We start from the raw sequence: 26,635 nt of genomic DNA on the forward strand, positions 1-26,635 counted from the left end.
CTTTATGTCACTACAGATTAGGGGTCAGCAAATGCTCTCTGAGAGGGCCAGAGAGTCAATATTATAGGCTTTGGGGGCCACGTAGTTTCTGCTGCAACTACTCAACTTGCTGTTGCAGCACAAAAGCAACCATAGGCAGGGGCTCCTGGGTGGCTCAGTCGGTTAAGTGTCCGACTTCAGCTCAGGTCATGATGTCATGGTTGCTGAGTTCAAGCCCCGTGTTGGGCTCTGTAATGACAGTGTAGAGCCTGGAGCCTGCTTCAGATTCTGTATCTCCCTCTCTCTCTGCCCCTCCCCCCTCATGCTTGCTCGCGCACTCTCTCAAAAATAAACTAACATTAAAAAAAAAAATTAGGGGCGCCTGGGTGACTCAGTCGATTAAGCATCTGACTTCGGCTCAAGTTATGATCTCATGGTTTGGGCCCTGTGTCGGCTCTGCACTGACAGCTGGGAACCTGAAGCCTGCTTCGCATCCTGTATCTCCCTCTCTCTCTGCCTCTCCCCCACTCACACTCTCTCTCAAAAATAAATAAACATTAAAAAATTTTAATTAAAAAAAAGCAAACAGGCAATATATACACAATTGAGTGTAGCTGTGGAATTTGATGATATAATTTTCATGTGTCACAAACACCATTCTTCTTTTGATTTTTTTTTCAATCACTGAGAAACATGTGGAAACCATATTTTTAGCTTGTGAGTGTTATCAAACCAGGCAGAGAATGAGATTTGACCTAAAGATCACAGTCTACTAAACCTCTCTATCATTAAATGATCTTTCCACTAAGCCCAATCTGTCTACTTGTGGCCTGGATCCCATCTTCTCTCCCCTGCTCGAGAACTTTGCTCTAGCATTTTTTTCTCTATCTCTAGCAGTAATTCTCTCTCCATCAGACCATTCTTATCAGTATACGAACATGCTATTATTTCTCCCACCTTAAACATCAAAAACTTCTTTTAAGCCTATTTCTTCCTAATACTCTTCCACTCCTCTCCTTTTTGTAGGAAAACCTTCCCTACTCACTGTCTCTAATTACCCTGTCCCAGGAATTTCTCTTTTAAGCCCACTCTAATCAGGCTTTCACTCATATTGCTATTCCACCCAATCTTTTCTTATTGATCAATGAACACTTGCTGTTAAACTCAGTGCACACTTCTCAGTGCTCACCTAATTTAACCTATTTAAGGTGAATCTGACAAAGCTGACTGTTCACTCCTCATGGGCACACTTTTTCTTGGCTTCTATGAAAACTCAGTTTCTCAGTTTTATTCATACCTGACTGGATATTTCCCTTCAGTCTCCTCTGTGACTGATTCTTCCTTGTTTCTTTCATATCTTAATGATGCAATGCCCCAGTGCTTAGCCCTTGGGTGGGTGGGTGTATGTGTGTGTGTCTCGCCATTCATTCACCTGGTGATCATATTTGGATTCATGACCTTAAAACCTATCTACACATTAAAGTTTCTCAAAAATCTATGTCAAGTGGACCTCTTCCCTAACTCCAGGAGGACTGTGGTGGTTAAGAGTAAATATAGTAGGAAAGTACACATATGTGAAGTATACTTGGAAGTAGGGCTAGTTGAATTTACTAGGATTGGACACTGGCATGAGAGAAAAAGAAGCAAGGAGGAACAATCTCTGTATTACTTTTAGTTTCTATAAATTCAAGGTACCCTAGATTTAAGCACTTTTCTCAGAAAATGTGTTTTATAAAATATACTGGATCTTTTTCTTCTAAGCATACAAAGCCTCTTTGAAAAAACTCTTTCACATGGGATCCATGATTGCAGAAAACTTGTCCGGGTTATTCACTGCTGTATTCTGAGCATCTAGACCCCTATCTAGTACTTTCTGGCACATGGAAAGTACTTAATGAGGTTTGTTGAAAACTGAATAATACTCCCCATATCAACCCTGGCATGCTGCTTATTTAACTCACTTTTTATTCTTGATTCTTTTCATTCCACTATTTTCTACAGGTCAAAAACAACTGTTGTAGGGAACTTCTGACATAGCTCACATTGATTCCTGTCTCCTGGTATTCACCACCTTGTATAATCCCTTCCCTTTAGTACAGGCTGAACCTAGTGATTTACTTCTAATTAATAGAATAGACAAAAATGATGGGATATTACTTCTGTGATTAGGTTACAGAAGACTCTTATCTTGCTGTCGTTCCCTCTCCCTGGATCTCTTACATGCTTTCTTTGATAAAATGGCTACCTAGAAACGAACTAAAGGTGGTCTCGGGCCATTAGCCAGCAAACCAAGGCACTCATCCAACCGCCCATGAGGAACCACATCCTTCCAACAACCACTGAGTGAGCCTGAAAACAGATTCTGCCCCAGCTGAACCTTGAGATGACTGTGGCCCCAACTGACAGGTTGATTATAGCATTGTGAGAAAACCCTGGGCTGACACCTTGATTGCAGCCAAATGACCAATTATAAGCAGAGGGCCCATCTAAACCGTGCCTAGATCTCTGACCCACAGAAACTATGAGATAATAAATGTGTATTATTTTACATCATTAACTTTTATTACATAGCAATAGGTAACTAGTATACTATACTTATATCTGACATAAAGAAAAGAAAAACCAGAATTCAAATTCTGACTATAACTTTCAGTCATATGTCTTTAGGGGAGGCTTCCCCCAAAACCCCCTAAAACCTCAAGTTTCAATATTTTCAAGAAGGGAATATCACCTAAGAGATAAGGATGTCTGAGGAATAAGTGACACTTGGAAATTCATATAAAGAACCTGGCCAGAGCCTTGCACATTGCAGGCAATTAGTAAATGGTTATTTAAATGTGAAATCATACATGTCTCTCACTAAATAGGAGGCCCTTCAAATGTTTTTTAGAAGTATATAAGGTTTTAAAATGTTAAAATTAAAATAAAAAGTAAAATATAATTATAATTCTGTCACAAGTGAGGAAATGAAATATTTGAAAAATAATTTTCCTATAAATTATTCAGTCTTGCCTTTCATTAGGAAGAAATAATTTTTTTTAAACTGTAAGATACATACTTTGTCAGCAGCTGTCTCAGGAAGAGACTCTTCAATGCCAAGTTCTCGTCGTCTTTCAGCCCTAACTTCTGCATAACTACAAATGGAAAAAAATAGAATTTTAGTTCTTAATCACTCATTTACAATACTGCAGAAGTGCACTGACTGTTACGGGTCTTACTTGTTCACCACGGATTCCAGCCTATTTGCTATGCACTACACAATCCTAGAACACATCTATAGTTTTCTATCTTAATCTAGTTATCTCAGAAGTTTTATATGCTACTGTAAATGATCTCTAACTACACAGTACTTGAGAAGAATTAAAAAAAGGAAAAATATGCTTATCTACTCCGGTGTTCCTTTTACATGATTGACTTTGGTATAAAAAAGATAGTTAAAATTTCTGCTTTAAATTGTAACACTTATGTTAAGAATTACATATGCATATATACCTGTATTCTATTTCTACATAATGCCAGTAAGTAAATTTAATAAAATTAATGCTTGTAAGTAAATTTAATAAAATTTTAACGAAAAGACGTATCAAAAATTAGGAAAAAGATCACTGTAGCTCTTAAGTCATGCCTGAAAGTTTCATTGCCAACATCACTATCAGTGTTTCTATAATTCATAAGTTCTATAAAAGAATTATTACCTTACTACGGTGTGAGTACAAACAATAAATTCTGGCCTAGAATTCCACTGATGATAAGTGATATAATAATGAGTCTGAAGCCAAATCCACTGTTGTCCCTTGGTGAGGAATCTATAATAACATGATTTGCCTTTCCCGTACTGCATTACTAAGAAGAAAAGAAAAATATATTTATTGACTCATTATCATTAGTTATGAACCTGGTTTTTAGCCAAACCTAGCATTTACATTTAAATCTACATTCACAATTCAATGGCTTTTCAGTAACATAAATATCAGTTGTAAGAAAATGTTATTCTACAGGGATAGCTTAATGTCCCAAGCAATTAACATATCTTCCACAGTGCCCCACTTAGAGTCAGTTACTACTGATCTCAGATACTTTTCACACACAGTAAATTTCCAAATATTTAAAAATAAAGTGTTCACATATTGACTTCCTCCCACCAACAGAGACTGAAGAGCAATAAGTGATCACATCTGAGTTTTTTCGCACAGGTACAGGTACCCTGGCAGGTACAGCATCTTTGAAGCACTTTATTCAAAACTTTAACCAAAATCAGAATAACTTAATTGTTTCAAGTAACTGACAACAGTATTTCCCAAAACATTCTTTGTAGGTTGTAAGTTCTGAAGCTTTTTAACAGATATTAAGCAAAAAAAGAATTTTGTGGTTAACTTGGGGAATGTTGTTAAATAGTTTTATTTAGTCTTTCTTTTCAAAACTTCTAGTATGCTAATTTATGTCATGATTCTGGGGGTGGGGAGGTAGTAGGGATTGATTATGAAGTGCTTCCCAGTCTTCCTTGACCATAAAATCTATTTTTAAGGGATCAGCATTCAGCGAAACAAACTTCAGGAAATGCCAATCAGGAATCAATCTCTCTTTCTCTCTCCATGAGAAAACTGAGGTCTACAAATTAAAAAAAAAATTTTTTTTTAGATTTACTTATTTTTGACGGAGAGTGACAGAGCACAAGCAGGGGAGGGTCAGAGAGAGAGGGAGACACAGAGTCTGAAGCAGGCTCCAGGCTCCAAGCTGTCAGCACAGAGCCCGACGCGGGGTTCAAACCCACAAACCGCGAGATCATGACCTGAGCCGAAGTCGGACACTTGACTGACTGAGCCACCCAGACGCCCCTGAGGTCTACAAATTTTGAATTGTTTGTCCAAAATTACCCAGCTAGTCAGTAGAAGTGTCAGATCTTTTCAATACATCATAGAGCCTACTGCCCCTATTACTTGGAGTGCATAATGGGTTTTTTGTGCTGAAATTACTTTATTCTGAAATCTCCCATTTAGTTGATTTTGTTATATAACATGCCTTATTTTCATATAGAGGCCTACTAGACCAGCCTAAGACATCATGAAAGAATGTTGAATATCTAATTAAGCTATGGAGGACACTCCAAGAGGTAGGATTTGGGGAGGAGAATCAGAGAAGCAAATAAAACTTACCATTAAAACAAACTTCTGAAACAAAGAATAGCATGTGGTAAAGAGGTAGTAGGTCTAGACTCTAAACCTTTCTCTGCCACCAGTGAATTGTGGGATTGTAAATTATTTAGCCTTCCTGTGTCTCAATTTACTCATGGAGACAATAACAATATCTACTTTCTAGAACTGTGTTGATGAATAATGGAGATAATGTACATAAACTGTTTAGAATAGTGCCAGCCGGGTACAACAAGATGTTAATGTCCCTGCTGCTAATAAGCATAATGGCAGGAAACATTAAGCACTCACTATGGGCTTTCTAAAAGTTTCTTTAATGTGTACCTAATTCCTAGGCAGACTTATATGCCTGAAATAAAAATATATGAAACAGTGTTCTAATATTTTGACATACCATCCCAATTTTACTCTAGATGTAGAATTTAAACACTTCAAAAACAAGGCTTATTAGATGCCATATTATAAACCTGTACTTACTATTATAGATTGAAATATGTAAAACAGGAAGGAACAAGTTTAATTTAAATTTGATCTAGGATTCCTACTGGATTGGGTTATAAAGTGAAATCTTCCAATATTTTTCAAAAATACAAAAATGTTTACAAGTCTGCATTTTACCATCTTCTATTAATACATTAGTTACTTATTAGACTAAAAGCAGTTATTATCACCAGAAATATTAAAATCTACTTACAGTGCTCATGGCATTTTGCCAAGTTTTCTAGGTCATCCACATGATAGTAATCATAGCCTGATGTTCCCAGAACTTCAAATGGCAAATATCCTATTATAGGTGGTGCCCTAAATCACATATAAAACAATCGATAATTATAACTTTTTCCAGAATAAGAAATACCTCAACTAGAAATCAGTTTGGGGGGAAATCTTTACTTTTTGAAAAATGGATAATGGATTTGAACATCTGATTAAGTGTATCCTTGAAACCAATTAATTTCAAGAATTATATGACAATTAGCTTTTTATGGGATTTAAAAATGAAATTACCTGTGATCTAGAAATAGGAACTTCCATTCTAAACTATGTCTGGATGTAAACTCTTCATTAGGTTCTTCAACAGTGCACATTTCCTACAAGTAAATTAATAATTAGAATTTAGAAATACTGTTGTGTCCTTAGAAGAATTTTAAATATTGTTAGCCATAAAAGTCATTATTAAAATTATCAACAACAGCCAAACTATGGAAAGAGCCCAAACGTCCACTGACGAATGGCTAAAGAAGAGGTGGTGTATACACATACACATACACACACACCATGGAATATTATCTGGCCATCAAAAGGAAGGATATCTTGCCATTTGTAATGACATGGATGGAGCTAAAGTGTTATTATGCTAAGCAAATAAGTCACAGAAAGACAAATACCATATGATTTCACTCATAGGTGGAATTTAAGAAACAAAACAGATGAACACGGGGGAGGGGGAAAAAGAGAGGGAAAAAAACCATAAGAGACTCTTAAATACAGAGAACAAACAGGGTTGCTGGAGGGGAGGTGGGTGGGTGGGAGGGATGGGCTAAATAGGTGATGGGCATTAAGGAGAGCACGTGTGATGAGCTGTTTATAAGTGATGAATCACTGAATTCTACTCCTGAAATCAATACTGCACTGTATGGTTAACTAACAAGAATTTAAATAAAAATTTGAAGAAAAAAAAGTCATTATTGGATAATTTTTCCCTAAACAATTTTTTTGAGTTTATTTATTGAGAGCGAGCAGGTAAGGAAGGGGCAGAGAGGGAGAGAGAGTCCCAAGCAGACTCTGTGCTGTCAGCATAGAGTCTGATGCAGAGCTTGATCCCATGAACTGTGAGATCATGACCTGAACCGAAATCAAGAGATGGACACTTAACCAACTGAGCCACCCAGCCGCCTCTCCCTGAAATGTTTTAATCACATTTTAATTTTCTCGTACTAAAGAATGTGGCAATAAACATGCAGACTTCTAGGGGAGTATTTCTCACTCAGTATGTTTCTCTATTTACTCACATGCCTATAAACCCTCATTCTAAATTCAGATCTCTGTCTTGAATTATAGCTCTGTATTTTCTAACTGTCTGGATGTCCCCATGCATCACAAACTCATTATGTCCTAAAATGAACTGCCTGACTCCTCATCTCCCACAATTTTACATCTCAACACTGGAGGCATACCTGTGCTGTGCCATCAGTCTAGAAATCTGATAGTCACAACATACTCTCATTTTCACCTTTTTCCACCTAAGTGGTTGATACTAAATCCTTTCAATTTCACCTTCTAAGTTAAAAAAAAAAAAAATCTGTTTGATCTCATCCATCTTCAGGGTCTTAGACCCTAGACTTGCCATCACTGGCTCACATTATCACCATAGCTTCTCTCCAGACCAGTCTCCCTATTCTTTAACTCATCCTCTATTCTGGCCACAAATACTCTCTAATACTCAAGTATGATTATGACTTCTGTGCTTAAAAACCTTCATAACTTCTCATTCTGTTTCAATAAAGTTTAAATTCTTTAGCATGGAGAAACAATGAAGAAATAAATTTCATTTTTAGACTGCTTACTTTTCTAACCTTATCTCCCACCATCCCTACCCCCTCCACCTTACTCATACTCAGCAATGCACTCCAAACTCCTCTGTGCCCCTGAATGACCTTCTGTATCACAATATAGTGAATTACAAGCTTGGGCTTTGAGAGAATGGGAATTAGAATCAATCCCAGTCCTACCACGTGATAGCTATAACTCTGAGCAAGTAACTGAACTTCCCTAAGCCTCAGCTTCCTTATATATAAAATGAGGACTATACTAACATCTATCTTTAAAGTTGTTTTAAGAATTAAATGAGAGAATACATGTAAAATATGCAGCATGTACGAACACTCAACAATTGTTAGTCACTGCTATTATTTCCTAAGAACAAAACAAGCAGAGCAAGACTGGATTAAGATCCTTTAACTGCTATTTCAGTATTCTGTCCTAGAATATGATATCTTCCTAAATTTAAAATCTTAGTCTGGCTTATTTCAAGCCACTTTCTAATGGTTGAACTCTTTCATTTTCCCACTTCTCTACTAATCATCTACTTCTTGGGCCCAGGAAATAAAATAAATTATTTAACTGAATTTTAAAATTAAAAAAGCAAATTATATGCAGTTAAAGGCACTTGCATATTTTAAGAAATTTCAAAAGCAATCTTTAAAAATTAGCTAGATTTTTGGCCTTTCTCCTTTAATGCAGGTCATGAAGTAAACAAAAAGTACCCTAAAATTTTGCACAAAAGTAGGACAGTGGTGATATATAACCATTGGTTAACTTCAAAGGATACGTATTTTAAAATCAGTTATAATTTAATGAGTGCCTTGATAACTCATTTGCTTCAAAATTATTAAGACCATGTATATTTAATGACTCATCATCATTACTACTTCAGCGTTTGAAAGAAGTCGTTCAGTAACTTTGGAAAGAACAAAACAATTACATAAAGATAATTCTCATAATATGAAGTGAAATCCTCTTTGGAGAATAATAAGAAACATACCTTGATGAACTGAGGTGTAGCTAATCTGACAGTGGCTACAAAACAAACTCTATCATCATAAGAAGGCCTGTGTGTGCGTTGTATAGTTCCTTCAAAACCATTGTGTGCTGAAGTCGATACTACAACAATAAGGAAATATATATCATGTTACTCCAGTAAAATCTAATTTTTATTGATGTTCAAACATCTATGTCTTTAAGAGCTTAAAAGAAATACCAAGTTAAATATACTTATAAGAAAAGCATTTTAACTCACCACTGTTTAAAGATTTGAAATTTCCTATAAATTTCACATATTCATAGGTAGATGGCTCCTTTGGGTCTATTGTTCCTCGAAGCATATGACAACAGAATTCTAACTGATTTTTTGCTGAAATGACAAAAAATTTGATATATTTTTGATTTATCTTAAAGAATGATATATAGTAAAAGTTGTGTAAGTTTATAATCATTATTTTCTTCAACAGAGGCCCTTAATGACATTTAGTCCATAAAAGCAGAATTATCTTTAGGAGATGATCTCACCTTGTCCTTAATAGAGAAAAGAGACCTTCAGATACAAGCAACTATATGTTTTCCCACTTTCCTTCTTTCTCATTCTTCACTCTAATATCAAAGAAAGGTTTTTGCTTCCCATCATAAAGCTAATGCTCCTAAGGGCGCCTGGGTGGCTCAGTCAGTTAAGCCTCTGACTGCAGCTCAGGTCACAATTTCACGGTTCGTGGGTTTAAGCCCCGAGTTGGGCTCTGTGCTGACAGCTCAGAGCCTGAAGCCTGCTTCAGATTCTATCTCTGTGTCTCTCTGCCCCTCCCTCGCTCCTGTTCAGTCTCTGTTTCTCAAAAATAAATACAATGTTAAAAAAAATTTTTTTTTAATAAAGCTAAGGTTTTTATCTCTACCTTGAACAGTCTTCTCTACCTTCTCTAGGACCAGAGCTACACCACAGTCATTCATTCCTTTAGCATCCATATATTCTCTTCACTGGGTCCTAACTTTCTACTTTGAAATCTGTTTAAGTCTTTCTATCTTAAACAAAAGGTTTTTCATGCCTTTTTTTTTTTTTTATCACAGACCTTCCTTTTTATTACATGCTCTAGTTTCCATATATTCATCTTCCTTAACTTCATGAAATGTGGCTTTACTCTTCACACCTCTATAGAAATTGCTCTTCGGAAGATCACCAACATTTGTATGATTAACTTCAATGATCTTTCCTCATTGTTTCTACCTCTTTTAAAACTCACATGCCTTCATCCCCATCACACAAATCTTACCCTTCTTACCTTATTGACGATTTCTATCCCTTCTGTCAATCTATCTTCAAACTATGGACATTGACAAAAGTTCTCCTCTTTATCTTCTATCCCTTATAAACTTATTGGCACTGGTAAATTTATTTACTCCTAAATCTCTCTCCTTAATTCTCACATTTTTTGTAAGACCAAATCTCAAATTACTATTTACTTTAGGACATTTCTACTTGATTATCCCACCAAATAACACAAAATATCTGAAAGTTAATTCATCTTTCTTCTAAGTCAGCTGTTCTTCCCTTTTGTCCTGTATCTGTTATCACCCCAATTAGAAACCCTATCAATTTGGTCTCTTCTCTACCTATCACAAGCCCCAAACTAATCTGTCACCAGGACCCACTATTTATTTCACCAATGAAGCACCCATTAGTCGTTTTTTCCAACTGAGCATCTAGTACCACTAATTTAGAAGAAATATTACCCTTCATCTAGCAAAAACATATTCTTTATGCTTCCAAACTCTTGCTGCTCAAATTCAATCTTGCCTACTACTCATATATATTATTTTTGTCATTATTATTTCAGCACTCAAGGACCAGTAACACCTCCTTTCACTCACAGCATCAAACTCATACTCTTGTTATTACCATGGATGGCTTTTAATCAAAGTCATCAGATTCAAAATCTAACTACTTTCTTCCTAAAACCTTCCCACGGATGATACCTAGCCACTTGGTCACCTGTACCTAATACCCAACATCTGTGCCTACTGAGTTTATCTACTCAATACTCATGCATAGTCTTTCCTTTTCATCCTTACTTCTTTTGTTATCCTAACCTCTAATCTGGTCCTTTCAAAATTTTCCACCTGAGATATATTTTTTTCAGACCACTTTTTTTCAAATCCCCTTTCATTGACTCCTCACTGTGTAAAAAGTCAAACTCCTTAGGATGAAATATTAAGCCCTATTTGCTTCTCTGGACAAAATCACACCACTTGTGCCACCCCACCTTCATCATTATGGCCCAAATGACCTACTTGCAGAATCCTAAATTTTCTAAGCAATTTCCTCTGTTTTATATCCATTACTCCTTTGGCATGAAACCCTATTTTTCTGGGGAAATAATTTGTTTTGTATATCAGCTATTTAGGGGGTCAGGAAGTCATTTAAGGCTCTTCTCTATCAAAAAGTATTGTTGCCAACCTCACCTCTGATCTTGGAAGCAGAAGCCTAATGACTGTTTTTCTGCCAGAGAATTGCATTCAGTTCTCCAGACAATTTCGCGCTTATGAAGGTCTCTAAAGTGGACCCTTTCTCCTGTCCACCTACTGCTATGTCCCAGGGTTCCAGCTTTCTTCTCTCCTTGCTCTGTATATTTACCTCAAGCAATGTCATTCAATCCACGATGTCAAGCACTATTTATAGACACATAACTGGCCTCTATATCCAGCCCAGGTCTCTCTCCTCTAAGATAGTCTATTGGTCAATGTTGTAAGAGCTCGATTTTTAAGCAATTATGAATAATTGCTTAAATAAAAAAAAATAGAAAAATTTTAAATCATGAAAAAAGTGATTATCTATACAGTTTCAGATTACACAAGTTACAACAATTTCAGATTACATAAGAGGTAATTTATTGAAGAAAATGAGATACTCTGGTCATATTAGTTTGTCAAATAAATCTAAGAGAAATGTCTGATATACCATAGTATTTTTATTTTGTACTTTTTTTTTTAATTTTATTTTTTGTTTTTAACATTTATTTATTTTTGAGACAGAGAGAGACAGAGCATGAACGGGGGAGGGGCAGAGAGAGAGGGAGACACAGACTCGGAAACAGGCTCCAGGCTTTGAGCCGGCAGCACAGAGCCCGATGCGGGGCTCGAACTCACGGACTGCAAGATCGTGACCTGAGCCGAAGTCGGACGCTTAACCGACTGAGCCACCCAGGCACCCCATTATTTTGTACTTCTTAAAGGCAACGACTTTTTCCACTATTCTTGGCAGTTTTATGATACAGCTTAAGTGCCAGGCACATTGAATATATCCAACAAGTGGTCATTTCATTCTGTTTATTTAATAAAGCAAATGGATTCTTCTTTTCGTCTCTAATTCTTCACAACTCCTTCTAACAGGCTATCCCTTCTTAACAATAATAGCCGCTCATACATACTTACACATATATGTACATGTGTGTATCTCTACTCGTGGACAGTTAGTATGCTACAGAATTTTAGGATTCAAAATACAAAGAACCCTTAAAGGCTCCTGGGTGGCTCAGTCGGTTAAGCATCCGACTCGATTTCAGCTCAGGTCATGATCCCATGGTTCATGAGTTCAAGCCCCATGTTGGGCTCTGTGCTGACAACTTGCAGCCTGCTTAGAATTCTCTTCTCCCCCCACACCCGCCCCACCCCTCTCTCATTCACGTGCATGCTCACTCTCTCTCTCAAAATAAATTTAAAGAAAAAAAAACACAAAATACGAAGAACCTTTAAAATGATTAATCAGTATTACCAGAAAAGTTAAAGAAAAAATTTCTAAAAATGTTTATTTTTGAAAGACAGAGGGCAAATGGGGGAGGGGAAGAGAAAGAGGGAGACAAAGAATCTGAAGCAGGCTCTAGGCTCTCTCTGCGCTGTCAGCACAGAGCCTGATGTGGGGCTCGAACCCACGCATGAACCATGCGTGAGATCATGACCCGAGCTGAACTTGGATGCTTAACCAACCGAGCCACCCAGGCACCCCAAGAAAAATCAAAATTTTTAAATCATGAAAAAAGTGATTAATTATCTATACAGTATTACAACAATTTCAGATTACACAAGAGGTAATTTATTGAAGAAAATGAGATACTCTGGTCATTTTAGTTTGTTAAATGGATCTAAGAGAAATGTCTGATTATACCATAGTATTTTTATTTTGTACTTCTTAAAGGCAACGACTTTTTCCACTATTCTAGGCACTTTTATGATACAGCTTAAGTGCCAGGCACATTAAATATATCCAGCAAGTGATCATTTCATTCTGTTTACTTAATAAAGCAATTTCCTTTACTTAATAATTTTTTGAAATACATAACTTATTTTTCCCCCAGTTTCAGTGGTCAATTGGTGAATGATGGTGAAAATGAGAATGTTTCAGTTTTCTCTCATTAAATACCAAAAGATTTTTTTAAAAAAATATATTGCCAAGTTCGATTTTTGTGAAAAACACATTTTTATGGCAAAACTATTATAACAAAAAAGATGGAATTTCAATGTATTCTGAAATAGAGTTAAGACTCCTAACATGGTCATAATTCCATTATATATATATACTAATATTTAAAAAGGATCTAATAGGGCATATGGAATGATGCTATGTGTTCATTTGGTTAGATAATGTGTTTATGACAAGCTTACAAAAGTAAAGGAAAATGCAACCAAATACATTTAACTTTTTGCTTAATAGCTACTACTTACATTTTAAATATTCAGGGGTTAATGAATCACTTTCCAGCAGATGAGTAGAGAGTATTTTATAAACCTCTGAATGTTCCCCTTCTGGGATAAAATTAAATATACTTTGATCCACAAGATCAGACTGAAAAAGAAATTAAAAAAATAATAAATTTAGTGATTCAAGATACGTTTATTTTAAAAGTATATCATTGTTCTTGGTGCGCCTGGGTGGCTTAGTGAGTTGAGTGTCCAACTTTTGGTTTTGGCTCAGGTCATGATTCCAAGGTCATGGGATCAAGCTCTGCATCAGGCTCTGTGCTGAGTGTACAGCCTGCTTGGGATTCTCTCTCTCTTTCTCTTTCCCCCTCTGCTCCTCTCCTCCACAATTGTGCTCTCTCTCCAAAATAAAACATTAAAAAAAAAAAAAAAAGCAGATCATCATTCTTAAAACACCACATGAGCATATGGCTTTCTTTCAATTGTCCATAAAAACTGACAAATGTCAAAATATAGAGCACCACTCAAAAAACAAGAGAACGTGGAAGAAGGTTAAGATGACCTCCATGTCTGTGATTAACTAGTGTCATCAGATCTATGGTCAATATGACTTTGGAAGTCTGATAAATTATTTGCAATGGTAAATTTCATCAAATTTGAACGATTAAAATATAACAGGACTAAGAAAGTTTACTAGCAAAAGCTTTGGCTACATGATAGAGCTTGGCTATGAGGTACAGCCTTATCATATATCCAAACCTCTGGTAAATTATGGTGGCATACACTGCAACCAAGGACCAAAGCACAGCCACTGGCTAAGTGGAGATTTGATTTTGGTATTATTCCAAATTGTTCAGTGTGTCCTTTCTTTTCTATTTTACATTTTTCCAGCCATCTATCCTATATCTCATTGTCAAAAAGTCTTGTTTTTATTTTTTTAAGTGCTTATTTTTTTTTTTTTTTTTTTTAGAGAGACAGAGACAGAGAGAGGGTGAGCACAAGCAGGAGAGGAGCAAGTAGAGAAGGAGACAGAATCCCAAGCAGGCTCCATGCTGTCAGTGCAGAGCCCGATGAGGGGCTCAAACTCACAAACTGAGATCATCACCTGAGCCCAAACCAAGAGTTGGATGTTTAACTGACTAAGTCACCCAGGCACCCTCAAAAGCCTTGCTTTTAGATAACAACAAAAAGGCGAGTAGTATGTCAAGCATTAGAATCCTTGCTAAAAATCTGGCTTTAACTATGATTTCTAACTGCCAGTAATGTGACAAACATCAGGTTGCCTATGATGTGCCATGGCTGCGGAATCAAAAATGATTCAGATAGTTCCTATCCTTTTTTTTTTTTTTTAAATTTTTTTTTTTTTTCAACGTTTATTTATTTTTGGGACAGAGAGAGACAGAGCATGAACGGGGGAGGGGCAGAGAGAGAGGGAGACACAGAATCCGAAACAGGCTCCAGGCTCTGAGCTGTCAGCCCAGAGCCCGACGCGGGGCTCGAACTCCCGGACCGCGAGATCGTGACCTGGCTGAAGTCGGATGCTTAACCGACTGCGCCACCCAGGCGCCCCTTTTTTTTTTTTTTTTTTTAATTTTTTTTTTCAACGTTTATTTATTTTTGGGACAGAGAGAGACAGAGCATGAACGGGCAGATAGTTCCTATCCTTAAGAACCACTGACAAGAAGGGCACCTGGGTGGCTCAGTCGGTTAAGTGTTGACTTGGGCTCAGGTAATGATCTCACGGTTCATGAGTTCAAGCCCCGCGTAGGGCTCTGTGCTGACAGCTCAGAGCCTGGAGCCTGCTTCAGATTCTGTGTCTCCCTCTCTCTCTATTCCTCCCCTGCTCATGCTCTGTCTCTCTCAAAAATAAACATAAAAAAAAAGAAAAAAATATGAATGACTAGTATAGAATGGTATGAACACATCAATGCTTCCCCACTATTCTGCTTCTCCTAATACCTGATAATCTGAAGTGTCAGGGTCAACAGGCAGCAAATTGCTTAATTAATTAATGTGTCAAACTTTCCATTAGCCACACACATTTAAAATCTCTAAGTGAGGCTGATCATACTTGATGTTGGCAAACCATCCACTCAGTTCCCAAACACAATTCAAAGGAAAGAAAATAAAATGACAGCCATCTGGATCCTTTTATCTCTCTCAATCATTTTTATAAAGAAGAAATATAAATCCTGCTGATTGTCATATAAATCAACAGCCTTCCTTCCTTCCTTCCTAAAACTTTAAGTTTGTGCCACTTAACCCTCCTCCTCTTTTATCTATTTCCCCCACGCATCTCCCCTGACAATCACTAGGTTTGTTCTCTGTATTTGAGTCTGTTTGCCTTTTTGTTCATTTGGTTTATTTTTTAGATTCCACATACAAGTGAAATATTTTAATATTTGTCTTTCTCTGTCTGACTTAATTTCACTTGGCACAATACTCTCTAGGTTCATCCATGTTCCTTGCAAATGGCAAGATTCCATTCATTCTTTTTTATGGCTGAGTAGTATTCCACTGCACATATAAACCACATCTTTACCCATTCATCTACTGATGAACACTTGGGCTGCTTCCATATCTTGGCTATTATAGATGAGGCTGCAATAAACACAGGGTACATATATCTTCCTGGATTAGTGCTTGTGTTTTCTTTGGGTAAATACCCAATAGCAGAATTACTGGATCATATAGGCCCTTCTGTTTTTTTCTACATAGGTCATTTAGTGACCATTTAGTGGAAACTATTCACTATTTCCAATTACATTTTCTTTCAGGTAGACAACCAACAGTTAAATAACTGATGTGGAGAGGAGCAGCTTAAAAGGGACTAAAACCTCCTCTGAAAAAAATGCCAAATATATGTTGGATACTACAACAGTGTTCCTTATGTATAGGCACAGGGAACAAAAATTCTGGCTCTATCAAATAAGCTTTCATAATCATTATATAAGTATTCAAAAAAATTCTAGATTGTATTTCTGCATACTATATTCATATCAGGCAAATTCTGTACTTTTTTTTTTTTTAAGTAGGCTTCACATCCAGCACAGAGCCCAACATGGGGTTTGAACTCACAACCCTGAAATCAAGACCTGAGCTAATATCGAGGTGTTGAACCGAATCAGCCAGCCAGGAGCCCCTGATTTTCTTAAACCACACTTGTGTTTGTATTTCCAAACTAACAAGTTAAGGAGAGTAGAAAAGGAAAAGTATCTTAACAGCAGCACTTTTAGTCTTATACTAAGTCTTATACTAGTATAAGTATAGTGTTATACTGTAACACGGCTAATCTCCTCCCTGCACTAAGTAATTACAAGTTTAATATATTCTCTCTTAGGAGCACCTTTAAGCAAGTGTGAAGCAATCAATCTGAACTTGTAAAGTTTTATCAATTTTAAGTTCCCAGTAAAGAGACCAACTTTTTGTGTTGGCACTTCCACTAAATTATTGCAGAAGTAAGTCCAGTTTCTCCAGGTACATGTTTGCTGATAACATAAAGCAAGGCCGGGCTAAGGAGATCTAAAATCCCTTTTGACACTGAGTTTATTATGACCCTATCATTTTGTCAAAGAACATCAGACCAAGAGGAAAAAAAAAAAAAAAAAACCATCAATAAAGTTCCTACTCCTGATTTTTAGCAACAAATAGGTTAAAATGTGCCTAAATTCTTAAGTATGAAGTGACAAAGAAAACTATTTCTTATAGGACCTCTGGTATTAGTGTTTTAACTTTATAGTCAGAGTTAAAATTAAAATTGAAAATTTTTAAGTTATATTGACCAATGATTAAGATGGCAAATTTTAATTTCTCAACAGAACTAAATTATAAACACTATCGCCTAACTTGGGATTTGCTGGTTTCTTTCCTTCCAGACAACTTTTTAGACAGAAAAGGCTTGTATGTTAAAACACGAAGAAATTGTTTTAAACAACTTGTTACAATTAATTTTTCATGACAACCCAAAATAGAAAAGCACATGTTGTTTTTTCTTATTATGTTCAATCCTAAACAAGTATTATTTATTTTGTTTTCTCAGAAGACACTTGTGTTTGGGGCGCCTGGGTGGCTCAGTCGGTTTAAGTGTCTGTCTCCTGATTTCAGTTCAGGCCATGATCTCACAGTTCATGAGCTCAACCCTCATGTCGGGCTCCATGTGGTCAGCACAGAACCTACTTGGGATTCTCTCCCTATCTCTCTGCCCCTCCCCCACCTGTACACACTCACTTTCACACCCTTTCTCTCTCAAAATAAACTTAATTTTTTTTTTTTAAAGACACTTGTGTTTGTGTTTTCAAACCAGTAAACAACATACAATTCAGCAATGTCAGTGATGTGAGGCTAAGTATCCACAGTAACTGGAGAACAGTAAAAAAAACCGTTTTAATAAAGGATACTATTAACTCCAAATGAAATGAAATAGGTCTACTGGATTAGTTACTAGCAATCTCCTCCACCCAAAAGTTCACCAGCCAGTCTATAAGCTTTAGCTGACACAATGAGAAAGACCCAGGAGATGTTAATAACAGAGGAAACTGGGTATAGGGTATAAGGGAAGTCTCTGTACTATCTTCCTGATTTTTCTGTAAATCTAAGACAGTCCTAAAATTAAAAGTTAAAAAAAAATCGAAGAGGGAATGGGAAGGTTAAGATGGTTTTCACTGAGGGGGGAAATGTTAATGATCAAACACTTACAAACACTTAAATCCCAACTAGATCTGCCGTAGATATGCTATTTCAAAATGCAATTAAACATCCTCTTGGTAAAGATCCAACAGCAGTGTGCCATTACGAAGGAATTTTTAACAGCCACATCACATAGTCTACTCACTTTTATATATTCAATAAATAATGACTGACTGACTGCCTCTCAGAATAATTAGCTAGCCCATATAAATAGGGAGATTAAGTCCTTGCACTTAAAAAGCTTACGCCTAGCATAATTATCCAAATTAAAAAAAAATTACAGTTTACTGTGTCATGATGGCGGTACGTGTAGGTAACATGAGAACAAACAAGAAGAGCATCTAATTCAGAATGGAGTTTATGGAAAGTGCCCAAAAAGCAGGCTCTTAAAAAGTGTGACCATACTGCAAATGATACTCTATGATTAAGTTAAAGATTATATAGTTTTACAAATCCATAACTGAAAGAAAAACCAATACTATTGTACATGGTTTAAAAGCATATAATTACAACTTAAATTATTTAATCTTACCTTCATTGTATATTATTCCTATAAAAAGTTTCCTTCTCTGGCTTTTTTTTTTTTACCATGTAAGTATTTCATAAAAGAGAACTGCCCAGAAAATTGAGTAAATCAGCCTGTTCTTCTCTCTGTCCACACTAGTTTACTTACATGATGCTATATTTTACTGTTTACTCTCAAACAATTTTTAGATGTTGGGCTAATCGCCTACTATTTGAGCTTACTTGGAAAAGAGAGCCCTTTAAAAATGTAGTAAAGCCAAGTCATTTTCTCTGTGACCCAAAGAGATTAGCAAATTACTTACTACCTGGCTTTCCATAAGGTCCTTTCAGAGTCTGGTCTTTTAAATGTGGAGACTGTTCTTTTTATGAAGTATGAAGTAGCAGAATAATCAGAGGGAGGGAAATACTGCTTTTTCACTATCTCTTGAAAGAGACCTTTACAGAACAGTTTACTTTGTATTGTCATAAATTTTCAAGAGATGGGCATTTTAAGAGTAATTTATAAGTAGTTTCAGAATATCTATACTGTAACTCCCATCTTAAATAAGACAATTACATTTTATTTTTTAAAAACAATTACATTTTAAATAAAACTTCAAATTTATAAAAACTGTCAATTGCACTGCACACAGCACCTAGCATAGAGGGTGACACAGAGTAGATATTCAATAAATATAAGTTCAATAAAACAGCAAACAACAGGGGTGCCTGGATGGCTCAGTAGATTGAGTGTCCAACTTCAGCTCAGGTCATAATCTTGTGGTCCGTGAGTTCAAGGCCTGTGTCCGGCTCTGTGCTGACAGCTCAGAGACTGAAGCCTGCTTTGGATTCTGTGTCTCCCTTTCTCTCTGCCCCTCCCCCACTTGTGCTCTGTCTCTGTCTCTGTCTCTCAAACAAAACAAAACAAAAAACACATTAAAGAGAAAACACTGAAAACAGCATTAGAATAAGGAGGGCAGAGGTTAGAGAGGCAGCTAAATATTAGTTACCGCCAGAGAAAGAGAGATACAGAGCTCTCATCCCCCACAGAAACCACCTTTCAAACATGGCTCTGGATATCTCCTTCCATGTGCTTTAGAACATTTAAAATAGGCATTAAACAAGAAAGAAATCACAGGATACTTACTGGTAAATGTTCAAGTAATGAAGTTATACTCTCAGACACATATATTATGCTTCCATCTGTCATGATTGCTAAAAAAAAACCATCAAGAGCCTGAAATTAAACATAATGGTCAGTTAAGTGAAAAGAAAAAAGTATTTCAGAGGACAGAAAAAAAATCTAATTAAATAACAAAGGACTTAATGTGGAATTTCCAGAGCACTGCCAAATGCTAGCTTTTCCCTTTACAATACCTTAGTACATATCTTTGTGCATTTTTAAATGCTCCTAGCAAAAACAAAAAAGTCACATTCTAGTCTAATATGGGAGAGCTGGCATCTAAAACATAGAGACTTAATGTTCTATCATTTTTATATGTATACTAAATGAAAACTGCCTTATTTGAAGATGCTAGTATATCTGAAGCACACATGACATCAATGATATGTCTTTGACACACAACAGAACACATTACAACCTTTTGGATATATTAACAGAGAGGTATCTGACTGAAGCTTAAGGAGATACATGGGTAATAAAGTGAAAGGGAGATTAAGCTGTTGTAAGCTGAGGTCAGATCATGATAGGCCTTGAATACCAGGTCAAGACATTAGGACTTCATTCAAAAGAAGTCTAGAAGCACTGTGTACATGGGTTTAGGGAAAACGGAATTGCTAGGAAAATCTCAGTGGCTTTTGGAATGGTATGGGAAGTTAACAAAAATCTGAATGAAATTAGTAGTAGTAAGACCGAGAAGGACGTAGGCAAGCATTGAGAGATGGGAAGTTAGAGTTCAGGAAGTAAGCTGGTGTAGAGGATACAATACTTAATAAATAAAGCAATCCTGTATTTTCACTTAAGAATCCTAGGCACAAAAGTGACAGGTGAAGAAATAAGATCTGCAAAAGACAGAAGCATGTCAAAGACAAATCCTTGGGGGTAATTATCTACACATGGGGATGAGGAGGAGGAAAAGTACCAGAGAACATGACAGAAAAGAGAGAAGGCACTGTTGTCAAGGGAGGCAATGGAAGAGTAAATGACAAGGTGAGTGAGGAGAAAGAGGGATGGTTCACTGTAAAATGAGATCAAACAGGATAAAGACTGAAAAAATGAGAAATGAATTTTGGTGACTTTCAAAAGATTTATGTCAGTAGAAGGGTAAATCAGACTATACAGTGAGTTTAGAGACAAGTGGATAATTGGGCTATTATAAACCACTCCTTTACGAACTTCAGAGGGAAGAAAGGAAAAAGGACAAGTTTTAAGGGGACCAGGTTTCAAGGGAAGTAACTGAAGTATATATGCAGGCTGAAGGAAAGGAAGATCCAGTGAAAAAATGCTGAAGATACACAGCACAAAAGATATACTATAGGAGGAGCTCCTCTCTGCCTATCAAAACAGTTATCACATTACATTTACATTTCTTTTTAAATTATAGGGCTCTCTAAAAAATGGCAATCTCGGGAAAAACCATATATATCTTCTTAAAAAAAGAAAGCCATATATATCTGCTTCAACACTGTTATCTGCAGCACCCAGCAGATGTGCTGCACAGAGTAGATAAAAAATATCTGTAATATATAATGTATGGACCTGGGAGTTAGACCAATCTCCATCTACTTCTAAGTAATTATGAAGAATTGTTGAACATACAGAAAAAGGCACCCTCCCTACCACCCCTCACCTTGTATTAGGGGATAGATTTGGATGTCAGAATGAACAGATTTTGAGTAGATGGCTATCTTCTAGAATAGCTCAGAAAAATGCATTCTTGGCTCTGTGTAAGAAAACCTTGTAATTTAAGAATATTCATGAAATTATTTTTCCAAAAACTCTTTACTACGATAATTCCAGTATTACTGTTTTGTTATGAATGGGGTCAAAATGATACAAAAAAGAACATGCTTCATGTAAGGCTAGATTATCTTTGAAAGCAAATTAATATTTACTACAGTCATCTGTATTTGCTCTTAGATATTTGCTAGAAATTGAGTGCAGCTCTCTTCTGTGAAGAGAAGGAACTGGAATCAGAACTCTCAATGACATAAGGCCATTTCTAGAACCAGAAACTGCCCTTTTCATCTTCAGGAAAGGCAAAGACTAACCAGAGAGAAGTCTCCACCAGCATACTACAAAAGTCTTAACACAAGAAGGACCCAGGGCCCAGACTTCTTTTCAATGGAGGGATGCAATTTCTGGGCAAGGTGGATGGGTAGGTACACCAAAAACTAAAGGGGTCTTGATGAAGACCCTATGGCAGAAGAGAAGACATATGGAAGAGAAAGTAAGACAGGGAAGGACATCCTACTCCTAAGACTGAAGCCTATAAAGCGTATCCCTTCCCCACATTGTATAACAGAAAGAGTTAATTAAAATTCTTTGTCTTCAAACATAGTGGCAGAGTAGGAGGACCCTAGGCTCACCTCTTCCCACAAATACAACTAGATAACTACGAAATAACCTAAATACCCCAGAAATCCATCTAAAGACTGGTAGAACAAGCTCCACAACTGAAAGTAGAGAAGAGGCCACAGTGAAGAAAGTAGGAAGTGCAGAGATGCAGTGAAACAGATCAGCTGCTGCAGTGGGAAGGGAGGAAGCTCCAGTAGCAGAGAAGAATGAAAGACACACTAGCACACAGGGGAGCACATGAGGAAAACAAATCCCCATACCAATTGGCTTGGAAAGCAAGAGGGGTCAAATCTTGTGAGGTGCAACCAGCAGGCTTAAAGCCTGGAGTTCTAAAGATCAGCAGGCTTGGCTTGGGGAGAGACCGGAGGCAGTGGTGGAGAAGGCAGGACAAACAACCCATAGACATACAGTATAGAAACAGCGATCTGAAGAGCACCTGGGCACACAATGGAGAGGTGATTTGCTCACTTCAGAGTGTATCCCAGAGAGGCAGCATTCACAGAAAGTCCCTACCAGGAACAAAGGAACTGGTAAGCACCATTTCCCTCCCCCATCCCTCAGCCTAAGCACACAGCCACCAGTGGGAACCAGTGCAGCCAACACTTGTTACCTAAATTATTTATACCTAGCTCCATACCCCTGTGGTCCAGAGAAGAACTGTCCTTTCCAGTCACACTTGTCTCAGTCCCAGGATGGTGTGTCTCCTCCCCCAGAAAACCAAACCCCTGCCCACACCATATCTCCCCACTCAGGAGTCTGGCAGGGCCTCAGTTCCAGTGGAGGTGGTGATAGGTCTCATTTCATAAACCGACCAGACCACACCTATTAAAACATGCCACATTCAGGCCAGGAACCAAACACTGCCTAAAATAGGCAAAGAGAGCCTCTGTAGATGACTGACCTGAAGAATAAAGCAGACAGGACACAACAGCAGGGCACACGCAGCACACACTGGAGGTTCTCCCTGAAGTGCTAGGCCCTGGAGAAGAGCGCAAACTACCCGGCAGGGCACTACAAAACATCTTCTTCAAAAAGCCATTACCCTCAAAAACAGGAGATGTTGCTGACTTTCCTAACACAGAGAAACAGGCAGAGAGACTTAGACAATATGAGAAGACAGAGGAATTTGTCCCAAATGAAAGAACAGGACAAAGCCACAGCCAGAGATCTAAGTAAAACAGAAGTAACATGCCTGATAGAGATTTTAAAGTAATGATCATAAATATACTCACTGGACTTGACAAAAGAGTGGAAGACATTAGTGAGACCCTCAACACAGAGATAAAGAATAGCATAGCAGAAATAAAGAGCTTAATAAAAGAAACGAGAAATACACTTATCAGAAAGAACAGCAGGATGGAAGAAGCAGAGGAATGAATTAATGACCTAGAAGACAGAGTAACGGAAAGTTATCAAGCTGAACAAAAGACAGAAAAAGAGAATTGCACAAAACAAGAACAGACTTAGGTAACTCAGTAACTCCATCAAACACAGTAGCATTTATATTATAGACACCCAGAAGAAAAGGAGGGAGAAAAGGGAGAAGAAACTTTATTTAAAGAATTAATAGCTGAAAGCTTCCTTAATTTGGAGAAAGAAAGGCATAGAGAACCCCTGACAAAAATCAACAAAAATAGATCTACGTCAAGACATAATGTAATTAAAATAGCAAAATACAGTAATAAAGAAAAAAGTTTAAAAGCAACAAGACAAAAGAATACAGTTACATACAAGGGAAATCCCACAAAGCTAGCAGGGGATTCTTCAGCAGAAACTTTCCAAACCAGAAGGGTGTGGCATGATAAATTCAAAGTACTGAATGGGAAAAATCGGCAACCAAGAATACTTTATTCAGCAAGGCTATCATTCAGAACAGAAAGGCTATAGTTCAGAACAGAGAGATAAAGAGTTTCCCAAACAACAACAAAAATAGAGTCTTCCAGACAAACCAAAACTAAAGGAGTTCATGATCACTAAATGAGCTCTGAAAGAAATATTAAAGGGAAATCTCTCAGGGGAAAAGAAACAGTGTGAACAGGAAACACAAAAGCAGTAAAAGTGAGTATTTCTATAAAACATCAGTCAAGGAACTTGCAAAATAAAAGGATGTAAAATATGACACCATATACCTAAAACATGGGGAAGAGAGGTGTAACGAGTGAGTTCAAACCTAAACAACCATCAACTTAATATAGACTGCTAAATGCAGAAGATGTTAAACATAAACTTAATGATAACCACAGATCAAAAATCACTAATATGGAAAGAATGAGGAGAAATACATCCAATGTATCACTAAAGAGAACCAGCAAACCATAAAAGAGAGAAAGACAAGAAAGGATCAGAGAAAATCTTCAGAAATGACCACAAAACAGGTAATAAAACAGTAATAAATACGTATCTATCAAGAATTACTTTGAATGTAAATGGACTAAATGCTCCAATTAAAAGACACGGTGACAGGATGGATTATAAAAAAAAAAAATACCCATCTATATGTTGCTTGTGAGAGACTCATTTTAGACCTAAAGACATCTGCAGATTGAAAGTGAGGTTATGGGAGAAATATTTACCATGTAAATGGATGTCAAAGGAAAGCCAGAGTGAAAAGAGAGGCATACCAAGAAACAGACTCTTAACTAAAGAGAACAAACTGAGGGTTGCTGGAGGAGAGGTGGGCAGGCGGTATGGATTAAACCCATGATGGGTATTAAGGAGGGCACTTGTGATGAGCACTGGGTGTTATATGTAAGTGATGAGTCACTAAATTCTACACCTGAAACTAATACTGCACCATATGTTAACTAGCTAGAATTTAAATAAAAATTTAGAGAGAGAAAGAAAAAGAGAGAGAGAGAAGAGGAAGGAGAGGAAGGAGAGGAAGGAAGGAAGGAAGGAAGGAGGGAAAGGGGGGGAGGGAAGGAAAGAAAGCCAGACTAACAATACTTATATGGGACAAAATAGACTTTAAAACAAAGCCTATAACAAGAAGCAAAGAAGGACACTATACAATAAAAAAGGGGACAATCCAACAAGATATAACAATTGACAATATTTATGCCTCCAAATACATAAAACAGTTAATAATAAACATAAAGGGACTAATCAATAATAATACATTAATAGTAGGGAACTTTAACAACCCACTTACATCACAGAATATCAACAAGGAAACCATAGCTTTGAATGAACATTGGGCCAGATTTAATAGACATATTCAGAACATTCCATCCTAAAACAGAATACACATTCTTTTTAAGTGCAAATGGAACATTCTCCAGAACAGATCACATATTAACCCAAAACATGCCTCAACAAATTCAAAAAGACTGAAGTCATACATACCATGTATCTTTTCTGACCACAACTCTATGAAACTAGAAGTCAATCACAAGAAAAATCTGGAAAGACCACAAATGCATGGAAGTTAAATAACATGCTACTAAATGGATCAATGAGGAAATAAAGGGAATAAAAAGGACATGAAAACAAATGAAAATGAAATGAAATGAAATCCTTCAGGATGCAGTAAAAGCAGTTCTAAGAGGGAAGTTTATAGCAATACAGGCTTACTTCAAGAAGCCAGAAAAATCTCAGATAAACAACCTAAACTTAACACCTAAAGAAGCTAGAAAAAGAACATCAAACAAAACCTAAAGCCAGCAGAAGGAAGGAAATTATAAAGATTAGAGCAGAAATAAATGATATATAAACTAAAACAAAACCAAACAAAAAACAGATCAATGAAACCAGAGCTGGTTCTTTGAAAAAAAATCATTACAACTGAGAAGACACTTAACCAGACTTATCAAGAAAAAAGAGAAAGGACCCAAATAAATAAATGACAAATGACAGAGGAGAATTAATAACAAACACCACAGAAATGCAATTGCAACAGATTATTAAAAAACTATATGCCAAGAAATTGGACAACATAGAAAAAATGGATAAGTTCCTAGAAAAAATATGGCCTACCAAAACTGAAACAGGAAAATAAAAAAATTGAACAGACCAATTACCAGCAAAGAAATGGAATCAGTAATCAGAACACTCCCAACAAACAAAAGTTCATGACCAGATGGCTTCATTGACAAATTCTACCAAACATTTAAAGAAGAGTTAATACCTATTCTTCTCAAACTACTCCAAAAAATAGAAGAGTAAGGAAAACTTCCAAATTCATTCTATGAGGCCAGTATTACACTGATACCAAAACCAGATAAAGACACTACAAAAAAAAGAATTATAGACCATATCTCTGATGAACATTGATGCAAAAATCCTGAGTAAATTATTTGCAAACTGAATCCAACAAAACATTAAAAAAAATCATTCACCATGATCAAGTGTGTCTATTCCTAGATTGCAAGAGTGGGTCAATATTTGCAAATCAACCAATATGATACATCATATCAATAAGAGAAAGGATAAAAACCATATGATCATTTCAGTAAATGCAGAAAAAGCATTTGACAAAGTACAACATCCATTCACGATAAAAACCCTCAACAAAGTGGTTTTCAAGGGAGCATACCTCAACATA

General features: G+C 36.6%; 1 protein-coding gene across 2 annotated transcripts in view; it reads right to left on the bottom strand.

Moving 5' to 3' along the window:
- Window positions 1-26,635, bottom strand: part of CLOCK (clock circadian regulator) — a 131,336-nt gene that overhangs the window by 33,962 nt on the left and 70,739 nt on the right. For both annotated transcript variants that reach the window (XM_047091361.1, XM_047091362.1), the window contains 8 exons: window positions 19,702-19,791; window positions 13,389-13,509; window positions 8,926-9,039; window positions 8,671-8,789; window positions 6,135-6,217; window positions 5,824-5,930; window positions 3,675-3,822; window positions 3,038-3,113 (listed from right to left, as the gene is read on the bottom strand). In XM_047091361.1, the coding sequence (XP_046947317.1) occupies window positions 3,038-3,113; window positions 3,675-3,822; window positions 5,824-5,930; window positions 6,135-6,217; window positions 8,671-8,789; window positions 8,926-9,039; window positions 13,389-13,509; window positions 19,702-19,791 (858 nt within the window). The remainder of the gene's footprint in view (window positions 1-3,037; window positions 3,114-3,674; window positions 3,823-5,823; window positions 5,931-6,134; window positions 6,218-8,670; window positions 8,790-8,925; window positions 9,040-13,388; window positions 13,510-19,701; window positions 19,792-26,635) is intronic.

This window comes from Lynx rufus, unplaced genomic scaffold (genome assembly GCF_022079265.1).
Source record: "Lynx rufus isolate CCGP_SWC_20201006 ecotype Redwood Valley unplaced genomic scaffold, mLynRuf1.p SCAF_3, whole genome shotgun sequence".
In the NCBI taxonomy this organism is placed as follows: domain Eukaryota; kingdom Metazoa; phylum Chordata; class Mammalia; order Carnivora; family Felidae; genus Lynx; species Lynx rufus.